Source organism: Macrosteles quadrilineatus, unplaced genomic scaffold (assembly GCF_028750875.1).
Source record: "Macrosteles quadrilineatus isolate MER2022 unplaced genomic scaffold, UCM_ALF_1.0 Scaffold_9__3_contigs__length_116548681, whole genome shotgun sequence".
NCBI lineage: Eukaryota > Metazoa > Arthropoda > Insecta > Hemiptera > Cicadellidae > Macrosteles > Macrosteles quadrilineatus.
Window position 1 is genome coordinate 79,120,352 of NW_026542602.1, and position 26,674 is coordinate 79,147,025.

At 32.3% G+C, this 26,674-nt stretch overlaps 1 protein-coding gene across 1 annotated transcript; it reads right to left on the bottom strand.

The window, feature by feature from the left end:
* Window positions 1–701: 701 nt before the first annotated feature.
* LOC129003590 (uncharacterized) lies at window positions 702–14,570 on the bottom strand. The gene is made up of 3 exons (XM_054431887.1): window positions 14,472–14,570; window positions 5,565–5,849; window positions 702–4,610 (listed from the first exon to the last, which is right to left on the bottom strand). Exons 1-3 carry the CDS (start codon window positions 14,568–14,570, stop codon window positions 702–704), a joined length of 4,293 nt encoding a protein of 1,430 aa, XP_054287862.1.
* Window positions 14,571–26,674: the final 12,104 nt, after the last annotated feature.

The following is a 26,674-nucleotide window of genomic DNA, read 5'->3' on the forward strand; positions in this document are numbered from 1 at the left end:
GTGATTCCTTGGATAAAAATAAGGAGAAAATAAAGATATTTTTTATCGCTTCGTTATCCAGATATCCACTATTTTGTATTTCTTGCATAAACATTTTTATCTTTGAAAATTTTCAACAGATTTTTACGAAACTTGGTATGTATGTTAAGGTAAAAGGGACCCATGATAGAAACAAAATTAATCTTGGTCAAACTTAAATTTATTTTCTAACATGGCTTTCTTCTACCTTAATATACATACCAAGTTTCGTAAAAAACTGTTGAATAATTCAAAGATAAAATGTTTATGTAATAATACAAAATGGCATATATCTAGTTAACGAAGTGATTTTGGAAAAAAACAATTATTCTTGATTTTCTATTTATTTTGACCCAAGGAATCACTAAGTAATTTATGCCCCCAAAATATTTGAACATCCTGTATTGAATGATTTGTAGAGAATGAAATTAAATGGAGATTATAAGAGGGAGAAAAAAATGAACACACTTTTGGGATAGGAGAACAAGACTGTTTTATTTACTTTTTGATACACAACATGTGTTAGCAATAGAGAATAATTTAATTTGATTAAGAACACATGTTAGTTGCAAGGAAAAGAGATGTACATTAAATAAAACATAGAGTGTTAAATAATATGAATGGTTAAAGTTTACTGAACATACCGGGGGCCTTGAATCCCCAGTGGATTCAACAAAAACAGTTCACGAATCCACAGTTGGCAGGGGAAACACTTTGTGGGCAGATCTTCTGAGGTTGCCACTTGATGTTTTTAAGTCTATCACTCGCACAACCCCATCAGCCCCTGGATGAACTGCTGTAATTCGAGCGAGAGGCCACGAGAGAGGTGGTGAGTCCATATGTACCAGAACAAGGTCACCCACTTCAAGATTTTTTGATTTCCGAGTCCACTTGGTACGTTGTTGCAAGTTGTTTAAGTATTCTAGGTGCCATCTATGCCATATGCGTTGATGAAATGCTTGAACTAGCTGCCATTGCTTGAGACGGTTTTCAGGAACTGTCAGGAGATTAGGTTCAGGTACTGCTGTGAGGGGTGCACCAATCAGGAAGTGTCCGGGAGTCAGTGCTGCGAGATCCGAAGGATCATTTGAAAGAGGTGTCAGTGGTCGGGAATTGAGCATTGCTTCGATTTGGGTCAACAATGTGATGAATTCAATGAGTGTTAAGACTGAGTTTCCCATTACTCGACGGAGATGATGTTTCACATTCTTTACAGACGATTCCCACAATCCTCCTTGATGCGGAGCGGCTGGTGGATTAAAATGAAAATTGATGCCTTTAAGTGAAGAGAATCGTTGAATCTTCCGTTTGGAGTCTTGACAATAAAGAGATTTTTCAACAATCTTGCGTAGGGTAGAGTTAGCACCAATGAAGTTGGACCCACAATCCGAGTAAATGTCGGAAGAATGTCCTCTGCGAGATACAAATCGAGTCATTGCAGCAATGAAAGATTCAGTCGTTAGGTCTGTTACTACTTCCAAATGTACAGCTTTCGTGACGAGGCAGATGAAAGTACAAAAGTATGACTTTATGTGTCTCACTGCCTTGAGGTTGAAGATTTTAACAGTAAAAGGCCCTGCATAATCTATGCCGGTGTGGAGGAAAGGTCGAGCAGGAGTTACACGAGACTGAGGGAGATCAGCCATGAGAGGACACACATTTCTAGGTTTGACTTTGAAACATCTGACACATTTATGGATACGAGAGCGTATGGCACAACGGGCAGACAGTATCCAAACATGTTTGTAAAGTAATGATTGAGTAAGCTGAGGGCCTGAATGAAGATTGTAGATATGGTAGTGGTCAATGAGGAGATTTACCACATGATGCTTTTTTGGCAGAATAATGGGATGTCGAGCATCTTCAGGAAGTGATGTCTGAGAAAGACGTCCTCCAACACGCAATAATCCAAATGAGTCAATGAAAGGTGAAAGACGTTGTAAACGAGTGGAGCAAAATGATTTCCGTTTGAGGCAGTTGATTTCTTCTGTGAATACTTCTTTTTGTACAAGTTTAAAAATGTGATATTTTGTGTCTTTCAGTTCCTGTGTTGAGATGAAACCTTGGCGTTTTTCAGAACCTTTACAGTTGTGTATGAAACGAAGGACGTAAGCAAAAATCCTAAGAAGTCGTTCCCATGAAGAATATTTAATGAGAAGATTGGTCAGCGTAGATTCAGTGGTAGTTGACACAAGTACAGTTAGAGGAGTGTGTTTTACTTCATCTAATGTTGAGATATCTGTAGGTGAAAAAGTTACATCAGGCCAGTTTGAAGGGGGAAGAGAAAGCCAAGAAGGCCCTGACCACCAAAGGGGGTGAGACACAAGCTCAGTGGCTAGAATACCTCTTGAAGCACAATCAGCAGGGTTTTCCTTGCTAGGGATGTAACGCCAACAGTGATAGGGGACAAGTTCTTGTGTTTGGGCGACTCTGTTAGCCACGAATGTTTTCAGCCTGTAAGATGGAGTTTGAAGCCATGTCAAGGTTACTGAAGAATCACACCACAAATAACATTGGTTGAGTGAAATTAAGGGTTTGAATGAAGAACAACAGAAGTTTACGAGTTGAGCTAATAAGTGGGCAGCGCAGAGTTCTAATCGTGGAAGAGTCACCTTCTTGAGAGGGGCGACTCTAGTTTTAGATAAAACCATACGTGTAGTCACTTCTCCGTTGGGTTGGGAACATCGTACATAGACAACAGCTGAAAACCCACGTTCAGAGGCGTCTGAGAAGCCGTGAAGTTCAACACTAGAATTTGGAGAGATTTTCAATGCTCTAGGGATCTGAATGTCTGCAAGTGCTGGTATCGCTGAGATAAAGTTACTCCAAATTGCACTAAGTTCTGGAGTGAGAGGTTCATCCCATTGTAGACCGGTCGTCCAGAGAAGTTGAATAAAACATTTCGCTGTCATAGTACATGGGCTAAGAAATCCACAAGGATCGTATATTTTAGCGACTAGACTGAGAACGTGACGTTTAGTTAGTGTTTTTGGCGGTAGGTTGAGATGAAATGAAAAATTGTCCGAGTCTGGAGACCAGTGTAGGCCAAGAATTGAGAAATGGGGATCAGGTGTATTTTCAAGAAAGACTGGAGAGTCTTTATGAGTGTCTGGAAGAGACTGAAGAAGCTCGGGAGAATTTGAAGTCCATTTTCGAAGTTCAAAGTGTCCACGGTTGAGTAGTTGAATGAGTTGATTTTGAAGGTTCTTTGCTTCATCTACCGTGTCTGCTCCAGTTACAATGTCGTCTACGTAAGTCTGAGTGCGCAAGACATTTGCTGCTTCAGGGAAGTCTTTACCTTCGTCTTCAGCTAACTGGTGGAGGGTACGAATCGCTAAGTAGGGTGAGCTATTTACTCCAAAAGTCACTCGAGTGAGTTTGTATGTGGATATATCTTCAGAGGGATTGTCACGCCACAAGACGAGTTGGAACAGTTGATCGGAAGGTTTGATTAAGATTTGAAGATACATTTGGCGAATATCGCAAGTGAAAACGATATTGTGTATTCTGAAATGTAGCAATATATCACAAATGTTGGTCTGTAATTTAGGGCCGGTCATGAGAGAATCATTGAGGGAAATTCCAGAGCTGGTTTTGCAGCTTGCATCATAAACGATTCGGAGTTTAGTTGAGGTACTGGATGGTTTCACAACTGCATGGTGTGGCAAGAAATAGTGAGGAGAGTTGATATCTAGATGAGGTAGTTTTACCATATGACCTTGAGAGATGTGTTCATTTATATTGTCAGAGTAAGCTTTATACAAATCAGGAGAGAGTGTAAAACGTCGTTCAAGTGAGTGAAAACGTCGTTCTGCGATGAGTTTGGAAGATCCTAAAGGTGGATGATTTTCTTTAAATGGTAGCTGAACTAAGTAACGGCCATTTTCGTCCCTAGAGTGGGTAGCTTTAAACAGATCTTCACACTGTTGCTCTTCAACCGATATCTTTGAGGGTACAGATAATTCCTCTAATTTCCAAAATTTCTGTAGAGAGTTATGCAATTCGTTGTCAACCGTTGAGAGCAGAGAGATGGATGGAGTGTTGGCAGGCTGGGAATCGGTTGAACAAGGTGCATTCCCCATAACAACAAAGCCAAAGTGAGTTCCCATCATGTTAGGCATGTTAGGGCCGAGAGAATAGTTTTCATTCGTTAAAAGAAGAGGGAAGAGAGAAGCTCCGATCAGCATGTCAATGGGCCCTGATAAGTGGAAGCTGGGATCAGCAAGGGGGTAAGGTTTTACTTTCAATAGAACTCTTTGTGATATTTGAGATCTAGGGAGATTGACAGATATTTTATCAAGTATGTGCACTTCATGGTTGGATGCAACTAATTTTCCTGCCAGTGTGTTAACAGTGAGGTTCACAATACCCTTTGTGAGAGTTGGAGATTGAGAAAGACCAACTACTTGTAAGTTGGATTTGAAACGAGGTGCATTCAGTAGTTGAGCAGCTTTTTCACTAATAAAATCACACATGCTGCCACTATCAATCAATGCTCTGAACACATGAGAAACGTTATTTTGAGCAGTAACTTTAACCAGTGTTGTGCCTAAAATTACAGTTTTAGGGATTTGATTAGCAGGACTGGCTTCCTGTGAGCAAAGAGATACGGTAGGTTTTTCATTCGAAACATGAGTGGTTGATGGTTGTGATGATGTAGAACCTTGAGATGTCTTGTCATGTTCAAAATGAAGTAAGGTGTGATGACGTTTGTGGCATTTGAAGCAAGATGCTTTAGACTTACATGTTTTAACATCATGTTTTCCGAGGCAAGAGACACATCTGTTGTTGTCCTTTACGGTTTTAAAACGTTCATTTGAAGAAAGAGAGAGAAAGCTAGGACAAGCATAAACCTTGTGGCCAGTTGATGAGCAGACAAAGCAGGGAAATGAGAAAGGATTTTTTGAGTTGTCTTGATTTGATGGAGTTGGAGTAGAGACCATTGTAACTTTCTGAGCTTGAATGAAAGAGGGCTTGGATGTGAAAGATTTGGGTTTAAAATTTGAATTGTGGTTGTTCGTACTTTGAGCAAACTTGGTATGTAACACAGCGTCTTCCATTTGGTTACACTCTTGATTAAGAAATTTGACTATTTCGACTACTTCTGGTAGAGAATGTGTTTCGCATTTTATATTAATTCTAAAAGCCTCTAGTTGTTTTAGAAGGTCATTGTCTAGTTTTCGTAAGAGTATGGTGGACAACAGAGGGTTAGAGTTAGAAGTAATGTCACAGTCAAGAGCTTTAAGTGCTTCTGTGTGTTCATAAAACAAGTTGAGGAACGTTCTGAGACATTTGTTTGAGGTAGAGGAAATGTCCGGTAGGTCGATCAGTTTGTTGAGGTGAAGTGTAGTTAACCTTCGGGTGTTGTGGTATCTGTCTCTGAGGAGCTGATAGGCAATTGAGTAATTGGCTGAAGTGATACTGAAAGCTTTTACGAGATTTAGTGGTTCATTTTTGAGCACGCTGAGAAGATATTGAAATTTAGTGACGTTTGAAATGCTTTCATTCAGATGGATGCTAGTGTCAAATAAGTTGATGAAACTTACCCACTGTAGAGGAGAACCATCAAACGTGATGAGGTCTAGTTTTGGGAGTCTTACGTGAGCAGATGATGAAGCTGAGATGTCACTAATTCTTGTTGAATCTTTACTTTCTTCTGGAACATCTTGCGGCTGCTGTTGGAGAAGGGCTTCAATCCGAGACTTGGCTTCGACGAATAGCAGTCGCAGTTTGTCTTCAGTGTCACTTACTGCATCCAAATCTAATTCTTCTGATATATGTTCCAAGGCTCTTTCCAGGTAATTTTCATAGGCTTCATGTTTCTTTTCTAACTGGTTCGAGAAGTTGTTTAAAGTTCTGATTTGTATCACTGACAAGATTGAGGGGGAAAGTGTTTCAAGCTCTTGTACAGATTTGAGAATCTTTTCAAAAGAATTTTGTATGAGAAGGGTTGATTTGTTGAAGTTTGAGAGTGAAATTGATCTGGTAGCCATATTGGACAAAACAGATGGAGTGAAACTTTACTAAGAATTAGATAGAGTTTGTGACACTATGAGAGTGGGGAGAAACATAAAGAGATTGAATGATAAAATAAAGATATTTCGATAGCTTGAAAGTGTTCTGAAAATTGAATCCAAAGACTGAAATTCAAAATCCGGCTCGAAGGACCAATGAATGATTTGTAGAGAATGAAATTAAATGGAGATTATAAGAGGGAGAAAAAAATGAACACACTTTTGGGATAGGAGAACAAGACTGTTTTATTTACTTTTTGATACACAACATGTGTTAGCAATAGAGAATAATTTAATTTGATTAAGAACACATGTTAGTTGCAAGGAAAAGAGATGTACATTAAATAAAACATAGAGTGTTAAATAATATGAATGGTTAAAGTTTACTGAACATGTATAACATTCGACTACCTAAATTTCAATATTAACTAAACCGGGCAATAAATAATAAGGTAAACAGCTGTATTGAACTGTATCGAGTTTCGCAACACCATTTCACAATAGATGATGTAAGGTACACCGCGCAATATATTGGTATATTGGATCGTATTTCCAATTGTACGCACCGATGTGGAGATTAACCATGCGCTCATTTTATTGCTATGGTTTGTCTTTCTTTACGTGGCACAGGTTTTTCTTTGTATATGCTTTTTAAAACTCATATTATGATTCTATATTCCCTTGTTAATGAACTATGAATATTATACAGTTATAAGGTTATGCAGACTGCAAAGATAAAATTAAGTATTTTTGAAACTACGAGTATAGTTTTAAATGTAACTCGCTGACAGATGATCACTATATCTACAAAAATATACAACCTAAAATTATGAAATTTTGCATAGGGGACTCTGTATGGTGTCGATGTGCAATAAGAGTGGTTGTTCAAAAATAAAAATGTAAGGGGGGTTTTGGAGGGAAGGAGATGCTTTTTCAATCTGGAACGAATTTCGAGTAAAATCAGCTTAAAGTCGGAACTGTGAAAATTTACTATTTCCTTATGTTAGCACCTCAAAACAAGGTAGTTTCCATTTATTTAACCACGATTACCAAACTTTTTAGTTTATCCAAAAGCAATATAAGTTATATAATAAAAATAAATATATCAATATACATCGGTTAAAGACACATTTATTAAACTACTCACTTTATTACATTTGACGATTTATTGACTAAGCTATTTCTTCCGAAACACGTACAAAATAATTACCATTACTTCACAAAAACCGTGTAATTTTTTCTATACTAAAACTGTATTTTATCATTAGCTGGTTACTATTAGCGACAATGCTTTAAAAATGGTTACAGTTTTTGTTAAAAGTTAATACAGGGATAGAATATAGTAATCCTGCGTACTTAGCCAATTCAGTTAATAATATAAAATACATTTTATATCTTGAATCGATCTTGGCTGGTAATTTTCATAAAAAAGTCAATAGCAGAAGAATGAATAGTAAAACCATCAAGATGTGATGTCTATTTTTTACTGTGTTACTATACACTCATGTTAAGAGAATAAAAATTTGTCTATTATTGTAGAATAGTAATTGTTATTAATTTTATTTTAGTAACAACATTTATATTTATTTCTATTTTTAACACTCTATTAAACAAGTTTAAATTTACGAATGAATCTTATATTGTAAAAAGAAATATTCACTATATTAAAAAAAATGAATTTCCTGCTTGTTATAAATACTAGTTGAACACACATTACTTACATGGTTCAGAATATTAAAAGGGAAGTCGGCAAAATGGCTTGAATTAAATTAATTGAATGAGGTCCAGATAATTAATGGGTGAATCAGAATGTTCACCTCAATAAAAATTCCTTTCGCACCTTTCCACCACTAAACACAGTATAGAGGTGCTGGCCATTTCTAACATCGGTTTTATACGTTTACTACAAAGTTGTTAACTTTGTTTCAACGTGTTAACTACAAAGTTTGAAATAGTTTTTTCTTCGTAACTATTAGCTTACTATCTTTAATTATACTACATGAATAACGTAAAATTTTACTTCGTACTGCCGTGTTTTCAAAATTTTATTTGTTTAAAATAAGACTATATGTAAAAATGATACAAGGTTCTTTAAAAACCAAGAGTCCCCTGTTTGTAATTGGCGCAAATTATCAAAGCCGATTAACATTTTAACATATTTGTTATATATTGTAGTCATTTCATAGTAAATTTATGGATTTAGTGAAAGTGATATAAGAATATTTTAGCATATCAGCACCAACTTGCACAGCTATAAGCAAAAAAGAAATCTACACAAGTGCGGTTTAAAACCACCACATAATACGATGCTTTTTAGAATTATTTATAAAATAAGGTACTGTTAAAATAAAATAAAATACTGTTAGAGTAATATCAAGAAAGATTATAAACGTGAATAGCCTTAGAAAAAAAAAACAAATATTTAGAGCTAATGATGTAAATGATTTACTACGGTATATAAAAGGATTGGATGGCTAAATTCTACCAAATTAATATTTTAACACATTGATCACAACGATCAGGTATTGTGTGTTTACATAGTCTCTCACATTATACCAGTAGGAAGAGGCCTATGTCCATACCTCTAATTTAAAACATAATATGCTTTACATAATTTAAACAAAGGAAAAATGTAAATATATACCTGCCAAAAGGTATTATATAAAGCTAATATTAGATGTAACGTGTGTTTTAAAAAATCGTGTTTAAAGTGTTGAATGTATATAGATTACGAAAATTCGTTTGTTTATTTAATCTAAAATACCTGGTTTAATTAATAAAAAAGATTATTTGGTGGATTTTCCTTATTGGTTTGGAAATATTTGAGTTTTCGGATATTACATTTAGCGTCAGAAGCTAAAACATAATCTCGTTTCCTATATACGCTGTTACCATTAGCGTAACTGAAAAGAATTAGTGATAGTTTTCCTTAAGACTTAATACAGAGATGGATCATATAAATCCTGAATGTTCAGCCGATTCCCAACAGATTTTGACCAAGAAAATATCATAACACCTGATCAGGTATTTTATTTACATTTTTTCCATATCAAAACAAACTATTCTATTAATTTATATTCGAAAAGCTATGTCAGGTGAAGGCAACAGATAGTTGATGATATAAAATAACTCTCTGAAATTAAACTTACAATCTGAAATCGACTTCCGTAGGTACATAAAACTAAACTGAACGAATCAATGTGAGATAATTTCACTTTGGCTTATCTATAAAGGAAACAGGTTTGTGATTTAAAACATCTTTGTTAAAAATATTTAAGTTTAGTTATAATTACGAAAGAAACTTTGTTGAAATTTAACATCATATCGTAATAAAGCTTTGCTTATTTGTTGAATTTGTTTGTTTTTTAATCTTACTGAAAATAATAAGTAATGAACGGTAACCTATTACAAATCTTTGTTATTAGAGAGATTCATAAGTCCTTACAGGTTTTTGAGAAATTATTAACTGATGAGCTAAACACAAAGTTTATCTGTGAGAAACTTAGAACATTTGATAACTTGATTAAACAACTTTTTTGAAGACGGTTTTTACTTGATTAAAGAACTGCAAGTACTCGAGTTAAAATTAAAGAATCTAGTATCCAAGATTTTACCTACATAATTTGCATAAACACTCGATGGTAATTTACACGTAGTTTTGTTAATATATAGAGCAAGTAAAAATGCGTACTTGACAAGCTAAATCATTTACGGTGTTAAGCGTACTTTAGGATTAGGTTTTTGGTTAGAAGTATTGTGGTGTTAAACTAATCACATTTACTCATTCTATTAACTTTATTTAATAGGTACAGATGGTAAACAAATACTGACATATATCAATAGTGAAAACAACATCACAAATTCCTGGGACATAAATGAATCTCATAGTTAAAATTTTAAACCAGAAAACTTAATTACCGCGTTAAATGATAGTTGGAAACTATCAATGTTATTACGTTTCAACTCCATTATTTTATTCAACCTATTTAAACTTGTGACTAATTACAACATAGTTTGACCTATCAAGCAGTTTACTTACTGGGTCATATGTTAACAGTAATATTTAACATATGGATTAATATTTTAACAATTTCCCTTTATTAGTTCTCCTGCGGTACAAATTTATATATCCTACGTTTGGCTATTTATCACATCATGGTTTTAGAACTAGACTTAAATCGTGCATGTATACGTACGTAGCGTATATGACTATTTCAAATTTAATCTATTTCTTAAGATATGTATTACAAATGGTGAAAATAAAACATAATTGTTTTGATATTAAAACTTCTTTTAAGGTATTATAAAGCCGTATCGTTAAGACGGATCAACAATAAAGTGAAATATTAGATTCAAGGTAGCACGGAGTAGAATAAGATATAAAACATCGTTAAAACTTGTAAAATTAATGAATAAACTATCGCCACTTCACTATCACACTGGTCGTTATAACATTTTTAAAACTTAAGTCTCAATATAACTTTTTTTGATAGAATTTCTGCAAAGTTTTGAGATAATTATTTCTAATAATTCCTAACTATGGACCATTTAAGAATTTTTATATAATAGTTGTTGATTGATAAGCATGCATTGTTTGGCTGGTAGATTTATAAATCTTAATATCCATATTAATTTAATTTTGTTCGTTCCAGTTTAAACTACTTATTTATAACTTATTAGACTGTCAAAGAAAGGTTTTGCAATCTGCCGCTAGAGCGTTTTTGCCGTTCGATATCAGTTATCGGTATTCGATTCGGTGTCGTCGTCGACTACTTGCCAGCTGTTACCAGCACTACCACTCTTGCAAACGAAATGATTACTATTCGCTATTATCGTCTTCTGCAATCGCGTCAAAATCATAAACATCTTCCGCGGCTGTGTAGACATCATCATTGAATGCCGTGGTCCCGAAACGTCATCGTCGTCCACGATTGCGGCAAAATTGTGAACATCTTCAGCGGCCGTGTAGACATTATCGTCTTGCGCGATCGCCGAAAAGACGTGATCATTTTTCCCGCGGTCACGAAAACGTTGTCTAGCACGGTGGCGGTTTAAGAATATCTCCCGCGGTCGTGTAGACATCGTGATCGTCTTGCGCTGTCACGGAAACGTGATCGTTGTCTAGCGCGATCGAGGTAAAATCATGAAATTTCCCGACTTTGATATCAAAATAAAGACTAAATCCCAACTTTTCAAGACCATTTTGAAATTCAATACTAATACCTGACTTTCCCGTTTTCCCCGACTACTAGACATCCTGGTTAATTATATTTTGACCTTGCAAATATAAAACAAAACCTTCCAATAAACCACTTCCTTAAATTATGGATTAATAAAGAAAAACTTTGAATCATTGTAATGAAACTACAAAAGTATAACAAATATATGTTAAAAAAATACAATAAAAGATGGCATTTAAATTAATTTATTGCATATATTAAATAAGTCAGTAAACTCCAATTCCGGGGGATTCCTTCAAAGTTGGCAACACTACTTTCAACTACCAAGTTGTTATGGAAACGGTCGCTAGCGCTTGTTGCTGCAGCGGTGTGCGCCGTAACTACACATCACCCCTGGCGGTCGGCGCCGGAATATACGCTAAGCGCAGCACAGCTGACAGTCTATATTTATTTCTTTTTGTCTATGCTATTATACAGTAGAAATGGTCATAGAAAGATTTTTTTTTGTGGTGTCGTTATCTTGTTGTTTTAACGATTTATTCTTAGAAATACTATTTATTTCAAAAATAATTTAAACAAATTCTTCAATTACACAAATTTAGCATATTAGTAATTTATTACAAATTAACGGTTAATTGTTTCTTTGTATACGCAATATGCAATCATAGATCTTACACAAATCTTTTTACAGATTAATTATGATGCCAGCCTCCTACCTTGACAGTATAAATTGTATAAAGAAGCTAAATATAAAATAAATCACAAAAACTAATGCCTTCTTTCACACAAAAAGTGGTTTCAGGCAATTGCAACATACAAATCATGCTTAATAATTATGTACAATATACGTTGATTTAGATTATTTCATTTTCGTATAAAATACTATAGTTTTAATTAATAATAAATGTGTAATATAAATAGATTTAATAATAACTACAAATACAAGATAGTTTTAATATCCAACAATTAAACTTTCTCATAATTAATTGTTTACATGAATATAGTTCCAATCCAAAAACTATTCGTTTATGTGGTATGTGACGGAAGCATGTGCATCTTTAATAGTTATAAATACAATAAAATAACACAAGTACACGCAACAATTTACTAATCTACAATTTTATTTAGTAGCTTATTGATTTTATATTGTTACTGGTCTTATAAAATGTGAGACAATGGAGGTAAATTTCATCTCACACACATTTTACACTCATATAAGAATTGTATAAGAAAATATAAATTCTTATAATTATAAAGACTTAAAGTTTATTTAGACGAATTGTATCCTTTATTTCAAACTTGTATTGAGTTTAAAAGTTATACGACTGAGAACCGAAGCACCTGGGTTCGTTCCAATCACCTACCTAGTTAACTACTGAATTTAAAGCAAGTCCAATTTTCCAATCGTATTGCATTTTAATACGATCACCTTTTTAGTGATTCTCAATCATGCTTTAAAATGTATTATTTGAAAAGTGTGAAGCTTAAACAAAAGCAAAATACAATAAATAATATATTGGGTTACTCAGCCAAAGACTGATTCACAATATTAAAAAAACAAAAATAAATATTACAACTTTTTAAGATTAGGTAAAGGATATTCGAACGGTTTTACAATTTAGGGTTTATATGGAGGTCAACTCAAATAAATACACAACAAGCGGTACCTATTTTTGTGTTGTAAAATTATAAGGAAATTAAAATGTATAAGGTTAGAGAGTGGAACATTTACAGTTAAGTGGGTTATTAATGAAGAATGAAACAGGTACATGTTCAACGGATTATTAATATATATTTTTTCTACTTATACAAAACCCCATATTCAACTATACCCAAAATCGTATTCTTGCGACAATTTTAGGATAAGATTCTTCAAAAACTAATTTGTCACTTATCGATGAACTATCTAGAAAGTATAATCATTTAGGTTCACACATACTGACGTTTTTATGAATACCCCAATATATACCAAATGGATTTGAATAAAATATCTCTTCGTCTGGTTAGTTACAATTTGTAATGTATATTATTTTAATATGGGGTAGCTATATTTCATTTCCTTGTATTTAATTATAAAAGGTGTTTATATTTTACCTGAAATTACTTCTTGCCTACCAGCACTGACAACTATTTGTTGACAATTCTACAATAAACAACTAAACTGATTAAACCAAGTTCTAAATCCTCTTGGAAGTTTCCTAACAAAGTTGTACGATCCTCGTCATACTCGAAGACTTTTGATTCATCTCATCAACAGAAGAACTTTATTCAACTCATTGTAAGAAACACTTGATATTTCGACATCTTAATTGTATTTGAAAATCCTTCGTATATCTCTGATTATATGTACAAAAACTACTATTGAAACATATGGAATACAGATCATTAATAATTTGAAATTTTTTATACACAAATATTTTCTTTCTTTCTATCAACATTTTCTTTTTTACTTATTTATAAATTACATGTATTTTGGGTTTTTGCTAAAACCATCTGATACAGAGTGGTAAACACTTGTATTTGTTATTGTTTGTTTGTTCCTGAAAAAGGCTAATGCCGAAATATAGAACTTTTTTTAAAATGTGTGCGATAAGTTTATTTTGTATAATGATTTAGCTGTTTGGCATTATTATGAAGAAATAAAGTAGTATTCAGGGATTTCAACATTGTAAAATAAATTATGTCAAATAATGTTAACGTTTTTACCAAAGTGTCTCTAAAGTTACTTTTTAGAGGTAGCCTAGGTGTTGTAAGTTTACAGCATACGATTGCAAAATGAATTGGTCTTTTAGAGCCTTGTGATAATTTAAATACCTAATTTTACAGTTTCTCTCGTACAATCAAAACATCTCTGAAATTTTAAATGGAAAACATTTATCCGACATTTTTTATAATTAATACTTTATTTGAAAAAGTCAATGAAGTTTTTACCGAAAAGAAAGTAAGCAAGCGTAACCATTTCAAGACACTAGATCATGATTAGAAACTAAAAGAGAAGGACCTCACTAGTGCCTGATTCATTAGGGAACTCTTATTTCTCGTACGGTCTAGTGTTAATACTTTTCAACATATAAAACTGGAATACAGGTTGTGCTATAAAAAAAAAAAAAACTATAATAAATAGACAACAAATTTAACAGAATCTTCTTAAAATTTTAACTATTTTTGAATGAGATCAACAGGTAATCTAAACTTACAGTGAACGATACTTTCACTCAAGAGGTTTGTGGTTATCTTTACCTCGTCGAATGAAACTAACCTTTACCAACATTTCCTTAACGAGCTCCTTATCTTTACCCAATGCTACGTCACAGTCCAGAACGTGGTCACGTACAAGATGGATGACGACAGTGGCCATCTTAGATACATTTCATCTTATGTAGACTTTAATGTTGTTAGGTTACTCTTATTCACTTTATAGATACAACACCTAACAAACATTAATGACAAACATTTTTTGGTTATTGGTAAAAAATACTGCAATAAAAGAAATATTTAGGACAAAACCATAAACTAATACCAATCTAACTAGTCACATAACAATTGTTTTTAAATCAGTGATGTTTAAACCCTAAATTTTTCCATCCTATAATCTATCCCCTAGTGTTATCAACTTGTGCATATTTCTCATTATTGTTATGTTTAAATCATGTAATTTTATTAGTTACTAAACCATTTGTGACATAAGTGTTGAAATCTGTATGTCTATAGTTATAGTAATGAATGCCATATGCATCTTTTAACAACACATTATGCAGAGCGCGTCACACAACACCATTGTCTTACTTTTAATTTCAACCCTGAATAAAATTATAGGATTCGCCAATCGTAAATCCCTCTATCACTTATACATTTAGAGCACCAATTATATTATAATAAGCCACAAATACATACAACTGATCACCAGGTTCGTATTTAAAATATTAAAATCAGTTTAGTACCTGTTCAATAATACATTTGCATACTTCTCATTGCTGCACCTAATCTATCATCGTGGAAATTTTGTTCAACATCTAGTAGCTCTTCAATCCCAATTTATATTGTTGCCTAGTTGAACCCCAATACCAAAAGTAAAGCTCAGAGAGATTTTGCCTAAGCACAGATTACTTACTCATCAGGCGTGATTAATACAAGTGACAGATAAGCTGTCATCTCACTTTCTGGGTTGGTAAATGAAAAGCACTTCTTGGGAGATAACCATACATAAACCGTTCTTAATAACCTTAATTAAGTATATTTCACACTACTTCAAGTGAATAGAAACGTAATATAAGTCCACTTTAGTTATTTATACTCTTGCCGCGATTTTACACTATTATACATCTTCAAGTTATTTTGAAAAATTAATTCTAAAGAGGACAAAATTCACATTTTTAACCAGGAATAGAATGATGATCTTAAATATTTCCATGACAGCTAGTCTCCTGTAAGAAAAACAACTCGGCTTATAGGCATCTTGTTATAATCCTAGTATTATACGAATAATTATTTTCTGAAAAATCACCAACTAGCTCTAGATTCTCTTAGATTAATGAAACTTATTCAAATAAATAATATTTGGCCAAATATTATTTTGCATTTAATGCCAAAAATAAAGTAGCCTACCTATAGATATAATTTTTGTAAATACTAAGTTAGTATAAATTTTTTAGGCGTAGTGACTTATCACATTAGCAGATATATAATGTAATACATAAGAGGGTTACGCACGATAGGTTTAATCATGTTTAAATAAAACTAAGCCAAGAACATCGTGTCTTCTCTTGACGACAACATTAGCAGATTACAGCCTTTGCCTTGTCGCTGAACGTGTGATTATAGCAGCCTGGCTTCAGGAAGATTGATGTCAAGGTAAATTACCTGCTTACGTTGTATTTACTTCTCTGAGCTAACAAAAATATCAGAAAAAGATTGAAAATATTGTAGTTCTTAAATTGCAGACTCAGGAAAAAGCTTTACTCGTTTTTAAGGTTATCAGTTAAATGTAGGAAACTTGGTTTTACAACATGGGTGATCACATTGCCGTACGAATTTATCACACTAATCCAAGTAGGTTGATGGAGTTACAGATTGTTGTATTAGAGAGCTATTGGATTTTTTTATAAAATATGTTTAGGATTATTACATTATTAAATTTGGCATTTTGAATTTAGGAATTCTATTAGGATGGCTTACAATAGTTCAAGAAGAATGAAAATAGTATGTCTCGTATCTCGTATATCTATGAGCTTAAAGTAAACCTGTTTATGGATCAAACTGTAAAATCTGCATGGATTTAGGTAAAAAGATTTAATATTTTGGAAATCAATTAAGTACTATATCAACACTTTTATCTATTATTGTAAACATCATATTACTTCAATCTCTTATAGAACATAATTTATAGTTTTGATGTAGCTACAAAATATTGAGCACATTTATACTACGTTGGAAAATTTAATTAAGATTTGTATTAAAGTCTCCCTAGTATTACTTTGGTGGAAAATTTGGCATGGTTGCAACACTACAATGACTTGGTACAATAGCAGCACACATTGGTATAGACCTTCCTTTGGTATGCAGCAGACATTGCTGTAGCTGTCTACGGGGAATATTAACTTAGACTTAGACACAACGGGCACATTACTGCTCTATGTGTTATTCATTGAACCTAAACAATGCGTATTACATTAACTAATAATTAGCTTTGTTAGTCAACATTACTTACTGCTTTACTTAGTAGTAAGTTAATTTTATCACAATGCTTAAATAGTTCAGCTTTCAATACCCCGGCTAAAAAATTTAAAACAAACAAGATACCCCCAATGATCTATTTAATTAGATGAAGTATATTATATGACCTATAAAACTAAAAAAAGTGTTGGAACAAGTAAGTTATTTGCTTTGTTAGACTATATTATGGAAAACAATGTTTTATATTATTCATAATGCAATATTATACAGATATTGTACTATAGGGCTTAAACCCTTTTTACGCCACACTACACTGTTTTAACGAACTTCCCATGCAAGGATTTAGTCCAGAAAACACCTGTTTCCCGCTAGCTTAATCAAAATGGGGTTTCATTACGTACTACTGTACTGTAATAAGTTTTTAACGGACACTAACCAGCTGAATATATTTCACGATCAGTGGTTATGAAAAAAAAAAATGAGAGGTTATGAGTAGTGATTGTTAGTCCTTTAGTAGGTGGGAATATAGGAGAATTTGTACTGGTTTTTATTGTTAAGTTAGCATAGAGTAGTATGGCGTAAAATATCGTACGTCACTCGTCCAAAATGTGTTAACCGGACTCGTATGATAATCCTGTGCGAGACGATTCCGGTTAACACATATTTTCAGGACTAATACCGTAACATACTATTCCTTTATCGCTTAGCTTAATATTTAAACAGCTAAATAGGAAAATTGTGAATTTCTACAACATTTATTTTATTGTGAATTGCGGTATTATCAAAATACCAACTCCTAAAATTGATGAAAAAGTAAGCAGTTTGCAATATTTTAGATACCTCTTTGATATTTAAGAATTGTTTTATCGTGATATATTTCCCAAGTAATGAGTTTGAATTTTTGATGCTATATCGTAAGAATATTAAAGTTATGCTTTAAATTGAGTTGTAACATAAGATTGCAGAATTTCCTTCACTTTACGCTGGAGAATAACATCTAATGACTAAAGTTTGAGTCACTTCTTACATGAGTTGCAGTAAATGATTTGCAAACTTTCAAGTACTGTAGACATCAGTCATAGACGAGTTGCTTACCGACTCAGTCGATTAAGATTGAGTTTGTGTTGTCACTAAACATTCTGAAATACCCACAGTTGTTGAATAAATATTCCGCACATACTAATTCGTGGAACGTACAACTTTAGTAACACTCCAAATCAATAATAACTAATAACGTTTAAAGTTGTTTTTTATATTTTCGGTGTGTATAAAACCATTAGGCCTATATTTCTTAGCATTTTTCTTTAAGTGAAAGGTCCAAGCCCTGTTTTTGATGTGATGTTCCAACCTCTGATGTTGAAAGGTTATACATCCAACACTTTTTTAGTAATGATAGTTATTCCAAGACTAAAAAATGATAATTGAAACTTAGCTATCTTAGTTAACGATGTGATGTGTTGTCTGAATTTCAGCTTGATAGTTCCATAACTGGTCTGTGAGCTCTCAACAGCTATTTTGGAGTTAAATTAGATTATGACTTTGGCGCCCATAAACAATCCTTAATATTTGAAATTTTCTACAGCACGACCACTTTTGAGTACATTGTGATTTTATAATCCTAACTAGATTTTATCTATTGGCTAGTATATCTTAACAACCATAGGGAAATGCCTATTATTCTTGTCACCAGCTTTTATTACCACTTGTAGGTCCTACTTCCTAATTCATGGAACATTTGTAAACTTATAGTTTGGTGTTTTAATCTAAACGGATCCAAATTAAGTTTTGTCATTCTGTCTGACTTTCGTCAGCAGAGACAATAACTGCTGCAATCCATTTTTGTGGCCTTATCTTTATCAAGTTAGTTTCCAAAACTTTGCTTCACCGAACAGTTAAAACAGGAGAGTATACATATTACTGGTAGGACTTACTTCTTCATGAAGATTGTGGAACATTCATTAAAATTACCTTCAACATGGAATACACACATTTCCTGGTCTACATATATCTTGATAAATATTGACGAGTGGCTAATTGTTTGATATATAGAAACCAAGAGAAAACTTAGGCGATTCATTACTACCCTTAAGCTATAATGAATAACAAAATCACAATCATTAACAAAATTTGTAATACGTTTATGAAAACAATTTAAAGAAGGAAGAGGCTGTTTGGCCAATGAGTTAAAGCCTTGAGATACAAATAGTCATATTTATTCTGGTACTGTGAACACATTGAGTTAGGACAATAGATACTGATTCTGCACCTACTATTCAGGACACGTTATGCATCTGTTTGTACACAAGACAATTGAGTTGAGTCCATAGAGGGGCACAATCTACCAAGTGTACATATTAGGTAAATAATTTAAATATACAAGAGAAACAGTGTACAAATTGCACCTTTTCAGCGTGAAAAACATGTTTCAGGGGCACGATGAATAATGCAATAGACTTTGGACTTTTTCAGATTACTTTGAGCTGAAAAAAATTACAAAAACATATGAACGTTTTAAAGACAATAAGACAATGCCTTCACTAAAATAACAAGCAATAAAGCAACAAATAATCTTACACTGGTTTTTGTTTTATTATTGGATGTGTATTGTTAATAAATATACAATTTTGTAAAAAATGATGATTAAAACGTATACCAGGCATAGTTAATATTTTAATTAAACGCTGCTACGTTTTCCTTTGTTTATTTTTATCAGAGTAACTTTTATAACATTTTACACTTTAATTAAGTTGTTTCAGTTCAAACAGCTCGAAGCAGCTACGATGTAAACATGCAAACACTCTTTAATCAGGATTCGCTTTTAGGAATTTTGAGGTGTAACTTTAATTATTCTTACAAAAACAGCGTTTTTTACTTGACATTACTATTTTTACTTTCTTTATAGATAGATAATTAAATTAACTATTATTTAAATAATTAATTGTTTGTAAAAAATTTATCTATGGATTTCTTTAATTATAAGTAACAAGAATTGACCAAACATTATTAGTATTAAGTACAATTAACCAAAATTAAGACATAATTTGATATTTTAATTTGAATAAAAACCTATATTTTTCAAATTCGATTGTGTTTTCAACGTTTAAGATAGCTTTGCTTAAAAGGGATATTAAGTGTTATATTTTTAGAGGTTTAACGACAACACAACAAAATATTTCTAAGTAATTTATGAGCATAAAACTTCCTTTTTGCAATAAAATTGATCTTTTGTCTACTCAATTTTATTTTAAGGCTCAATACGAGAAAACTGTAGGAAAAGCTTAGCCAAAAAAAGAAGTTGTATTAGAACAAAGCAAAAACTGACCTTTTTAGTGTTACCGAGCTGTATTACATTTGTAGGTTGTTATAAAGTTGTTAGGATGTATTAAGTTTTTCTCTATAAACGATTAAATATTTATTTTAACTGAGAGATTACTTAGTATAGTCAACTTGTTTCTAGCTCTGTAAACAATAACCTTTTTTATAAAAGTTTAGAATTCTGTACGGGTTGAAAAATTTAAACTTCTTTTTGAGGAGTTTAGCAAAATTGAATTTTTGAACTGTAATGTATACCAAATTTTAAAAGTTATAAAATAAGTACAAGAACTATGACATAGTCAATTAATCATTTTTGTAGTTTTGATTGCATTTTCAATGTTTCTTGTTTGAAATAAATGCACTTACACAGAGTGAAGACACAGTTATATCCGTGCATTGGTCAGTTTGTAATATCCTGATGGTGATGAGTGTTGTACCATACTCAACCTACAGTGTGGTAATATTGGTAAGATTGGTAACATTGGTAACATTGGTAAGATTGGTAACTAGAGAAATATCATCGGCTATGAGCATCCTAACTTTTAGTATCACAGCTTTTAATAGTTGTAGGCTTCTAAAAACCAGTTTACCGCAGAAAATAAAAATGATAATATTTAGCTCACCCTAAACTACGACGCTGAGTTACCAACTCTTATTGGAAGAATTGGAACACTTTAACGAAAAGAATTATCAAATAGTTTTAGTTTTCTTTGGTGACTAAACTAAAGTATTTAGTACTTTAAGTAATTAATTTGTTCTATACACTTTCAATAAATGAATAATCAGAGATGCAGATACAAAATACTCGATATCCATAAAACATTATACATAGTTTTGACAAATCTTTTATCAGGACTGGTAAATAAATGTCCTGGTCCAATCTACTGCGTCATGAATTTTAATTTTAGTTTGCAGCAAGCCAAGTCAATTGAAAAGGATTCCTGGCCAACCTTTAGTTAAATTTATGTTTGTTGATTTTACACCTTTTAAAAACTTGTGAATGACTCGTCTTAAGACTATTCACAGTATGCTTTTATTTTTGAAACGGCTAAGCTATGCAATATAGAAATTCGTCAAAGCTTTAATAAATGAATCTCCAGTATATTAAGCTAAGCCATGCAATTAGGAAAATTTTTGAAATATATTAGGGTGTTTATAAAAGAACTTATCGGTTTAAAAAAACATAATCAAATAACGGAACTTCAGAAAAGCATGTGGTTCATAATTCTGTTCGCTATAATTTATGAAGGGGATAGGTTGACAGGGGGTTGATCCCTGCATGATCAACACAGTTGGGGAGGGGGTAGGCGGCCTGGTGGCCGAATACGGGGGACTATGGGCCGATCAAATGGCTACCCAGAAGCCCAGATATGACTCCACTAGAAAAGTTTACTCTCAGAAAATTCTTGACAAGGGAAACAAAATGGAGCACATATTGAAATGTACTGAACACAAAAAAACTTAAGTAGGTACTTTTTCATAATATAAAAGTAATTAAACTGTGTTTAATGTAAAACGTTGTAACTTAAACGCTTGAAAGTAAAGTACTGGATAAATGTATTAAATATCGTTCTTTTTTCCAACTACAACACCTCTTCAAAGTTTGGTGTGCTTAAAATAGTCAGTTTGATCAAGTTATATACATTATACTGTAAAATGCAAAATCAACTTTCTTATTAGTGAATAATAATTTATTAATGCTGTTTAAAATACGAAAAACAAATGTTGGAAGCCAACTGACTGAATTTTTACAAAAGATAATAATTATCATTTACAGAGTAAATGCTTCACATGAAATAAGTAAAAAAAGATAAAAATACCGTTTGTATTTTCCTCGTATCTCAATCATCGAGCAAATTGTTACCATATCAAAACACTGTTTTAAAAATACTGTATTACGAGTAAATCTGAGTACTGTTAATCCTCTAACACCAGTTAGCCAGTTGTATTGGTCGAGTATTGTCACTGCACATCACCAAGTAATTGAGGTGGGTTACACACTCGCTGTTATTGGAATATTGGGTTGGGATTCCAATTTACTTAGTTTACTGGCCAATCTGTGGAGTGGAGCGATTTCTTTCTCCTACTTAATCGCATATACAATCACCATCAAACATTTATTGTGAATCATTCTCATACCTTTCACCATGGTTTTAGCAGTGTTTTAGAAACACACCTTTGCATCAGTAATAATTATACTATAAGATTTATTTTTGTGACTGGTATACTTGACAATAGTCTGAATCCCTTGTTTATTGAAGTCTAATTAATACAATCTGCACAGAAGAGTTTTGATATTTTATTTTCAAAATATGTTGTTTGCTGGTCTGTTTGTGGGTTATTCGGAATGGGTTATTCGTATATGAAATTATCCAATTGTTCAACAATTTTCAGTAAGGAACATGAGTATAATATTGTTTATTTAAAAAGGAATAAAGGAATATGGAAAATATGTGTATACAAGAAACCTATACGAGATATATGAGTTGCCTCCTCAGGCAGTTATCATTCCTCATGTTGATTGAAATGTGTGTGTTTACTGTGAAGTGTTTAAACTATGCGTATGCTTTAACTATGCGTAATGCTCTAGGTAAACCTCATACAAATAGTTTATCCATTTCAGTCATTTGAGAAACTAATATAAATTAATAACACGTTATTTTATTGAGTTTTCTAGTTCAGTAGCTGTGTTTCCAAACGGCTGAATATTATTTTAAAACAGCTCCTTCATATGGTTTATGAAATTCATTTAATGGATCAGGATTTACCCCGATTGAAAAAATAAGGCTGATTTATTTTGTATAGTCAAGGAGTTGCAACGTGTATTGAGGAGGCATATGAATATAGCCTACATTTAATGAATAAATTCTTCTCCGAATTCGCTAAAGCCATTATAACATTTTAATTTAGAAATATATGCCGATTATCAGGATTAATATTTAACCAAACAAGTATATAGTTTTAATATACTATATACCTAAGTCTCTACCTGCAAAGGACAGGTAGGATAAACTATAAATAAACTAAATAATATGACACGGTGTACATTGTAGGTACCCAGAAATAAATGTTAAAGACCAACTGATCTAAGTTAAACAAGCATCAGTAATCTTCTTTTTGTTGTATTCGAAATCGTTCACAAAATAGTGGCCATAGACATAATTTTACTTTCCTCAGATACCATGGCATATAAACAAATATCGTAAGCCTGCAACAATCGAATAGTGGTCTGTGTGTCCACAAACTACCTAACCATTGTTGGTCACATCTTCTATGCTATTCAGTCGTCGTAACAGAGGAGATATACACACGACAGTAACAATACAATGACTTGGAACAATACACGTTGGTTTAGACCTCCCTTTGGTATGCTGCGCACATTACTGTAGCAATTTGGAAAGTTACCATAGCCTTAGACAGATTAATTGTAATTAGATCTCAATTAAAGGACACATGTTCAATAGGTAAATTATTACCTTTTGAACAAAACTGATTCCATACATAGAATGTATTATTTTACCTTATTGTATTAATTTATTATTGTAACACAATCATGTATTATTGTGTTCATTTGTTAAAACAAATTAATAAAAAAAATAAGGAAAAATATGGGTTAGGAGGAATAAATATACCTAAATAAATATATCGAATAACAGCTCTAACAGTTAAGGAAATATAATATATGTGTTTTTATTTTCATATAAGCAGCTTAATTGAAGAATAATTCTGTTTTGTCGTGAAAATATCCTAACAGAGATAAAAACTAAGAGAACTGGCAGGTTTTGAATGTTAAATTAACTACATGCTTAACAATTCAGTAAAGGTTTATATTGGCTTTCACATTATGCCCATTGAAAAGACTAATGGCCACCAATGCGATTTGACTGTTAAATTTATGCAGGACATTATTTATCAGGGCTCTGCACAACATAATTAACCCATTCAAAAACTAAACGTTTACTAAATCGATAACCCATTCGTTTGAATGTGTTGTTAGTTAATGTTTACTACATATCATTGATTGTCTATTTTACGTTAACCCTTGCTATACTTAAACTATCTATATCTATAAAAGAGGAAGTATGTATATATGTATGTATGTATGTATATATGTATATACCCTATGGACTACAAAACCACTCGACAGATTTGTTATAAAACTTTCTGGCGTTTTAAGCATTATTCAGGGATGGTTTGTGTAGAAAGTTGACGCATTTTGTGTAATGCATTAGAGATATAGCATAACTTAAATACACGTTCTACAAACCACTTACAGAATTAGATTCTTTTTAAACAACTTTAATATGATGTTGGTTTTTTATCCCTAACTTCTGACTTGCACTTTTCTTTACGTCCCTAAGCTACCTTATGAAACTTTGTTATTTCTTAATGTTTTGAACAATGAAAACTTTAATGGATAAAAGAGCTAAATAGTATAATAGATGTGTTATGGATACTTCAATTAGATTCTTTTATTTTATATAATATACTCACTAATATTTACTGTTCCAGAAAAAGACTTAAAATAGGAATAACACAATGTTATAGATGAAAATGTATGCATGAATACAAACTGGACACACCTAATACAAACTGAAGCTATCCTCGGTATATTAAAAACTTAAACAACATTACTGTCTATTCCATTTTGTGTTTTGCTGTAGGTTAAGATTCAATTGCTGATAAAAGTTTGTATTTCTGAAAAATTACCTTTCATGTAACTTATATTTCACAATTAGAGTCTGAAATGACTCTTTTCAACATGAGCTACATTATATTGGTAAAAAATATACTTTAATTCTGTTTAACAGTTAATGTGTACAAGAAAATTTAAAATTAGGTATAAGTAACTAATTTCAAGTTCCCAGCAAAAATTTATTCATTTGAATACATAATAATTGCTGTATATGTAGAGTTTTAGTTTTAAAACGTATCATTGTTAAAATGTCTCCTGTTTTTAGGAATACAAAAGTTTAATACAATCAGGCTACCTATAATCCGACCCTTTTTTTTTAAAATAAGGAAACATAACGAATAATAATCATATCCAACCTAAACATTGCCAGGAAATACAGAAGCTAACTAACATAATGCTTAGAGCAGGCAGGCGAACTAAAAAGGTTAACAACAACAACATTTTGAAGAAGAAAAAAATCACAACTCAATAAATTTACAGTCCAGGGAATTAATTGTGGGTTTTTTGACGTTTATTCGTTGTGTTTTTATACGATTAAGATTTTGAATCAATGCATGAAGTTTTGTATAACTTGTTTCCATATTATTACACATATGATGTACTGTATACCTATCTTCTAATCACCAACAGTTTATTACCGAAAAAACGAAAATACATATAATTCATACGTATTAAAGCCACAAAAGTTGCCACAGATTGCAAGTATATCTCTTTAAAATATTTCACTAGCTTACAAATAACAAAAACTTTTCAAAAGGCAGAATTTAATCAACCACTTAACTGTAGTAAATTGCTTAGGGATTGTTCTGCTAACAATGTTCAACTCTTTACACACAACCGCTACAAATTCTTCAGCAGTTGCTTGTAACTAATAACTTCGAAAACGCCAGAAGTGGACGAATATATGTTCCAAGTTTATAGTTATACTACCGGATAGTGTCAGTTAATCGAACTACAATTCGTAATTAATTGACTACCGATTTCAAATACGATCATAAATAAATTCTTCGCTAGAACAAAGAACACATATTTTATCAAAGAACAATTGGGTAACTTAATCAAGCAACTCTTTTGAAGCTAGCTTTAACCTGATTAGATGTCTGCAATCATTCCAAATGCAATTAGGCTATCCTAACAAAGGTAACGTAAACTCGTTATATGCTTGTTTTCAAAAGTCAGGTGAGATGCTAACAAAGTTAACGGTACGTATTTAGATTATGGATCGACCGATAAGTTTTTAATTCGGTTGTTGATTGAATTATTAAAAGTTTAGTTTAAAAACAAACTGTACGTATGAAGGGATGGTGAATATGACCAGTGAACCAAGTCCAAGTTAACAATTAAAGTTCTTTGAAGACAGTACACGTCTTTTGATCTTTCTCAAGCAAAATTATATGGCATTATAAACGTTCAGTAAACTAGAGTTATAAGTCTTGTTCGTTTCCCTACAAACATTACGGAGAACAATAGTTTTTTTTAATTTTTAATTTTTCTGGTTTAGCTTTGATCATGTAAAACCTGAAACAGTTTAATTTAAAATGACTAGTAACCCCTAATACTAGTATTTTCATAAATAAAAATAAATAATAAATTTTAAAAATAAGTTTTAATGGATAATGTTTATTTGTTCAAACGAAAACATCAAACTTGAGGTGGTTTTGGAACCTTAGAGAAGGATATATGTAAAGCAAGGATTGCTAACCTCGGTTAAGACCCCTTCAGGCGGTAGATAAGCTTCCACCTCACTGGCCAACATGGCTACACATGTGTTGGCAGAA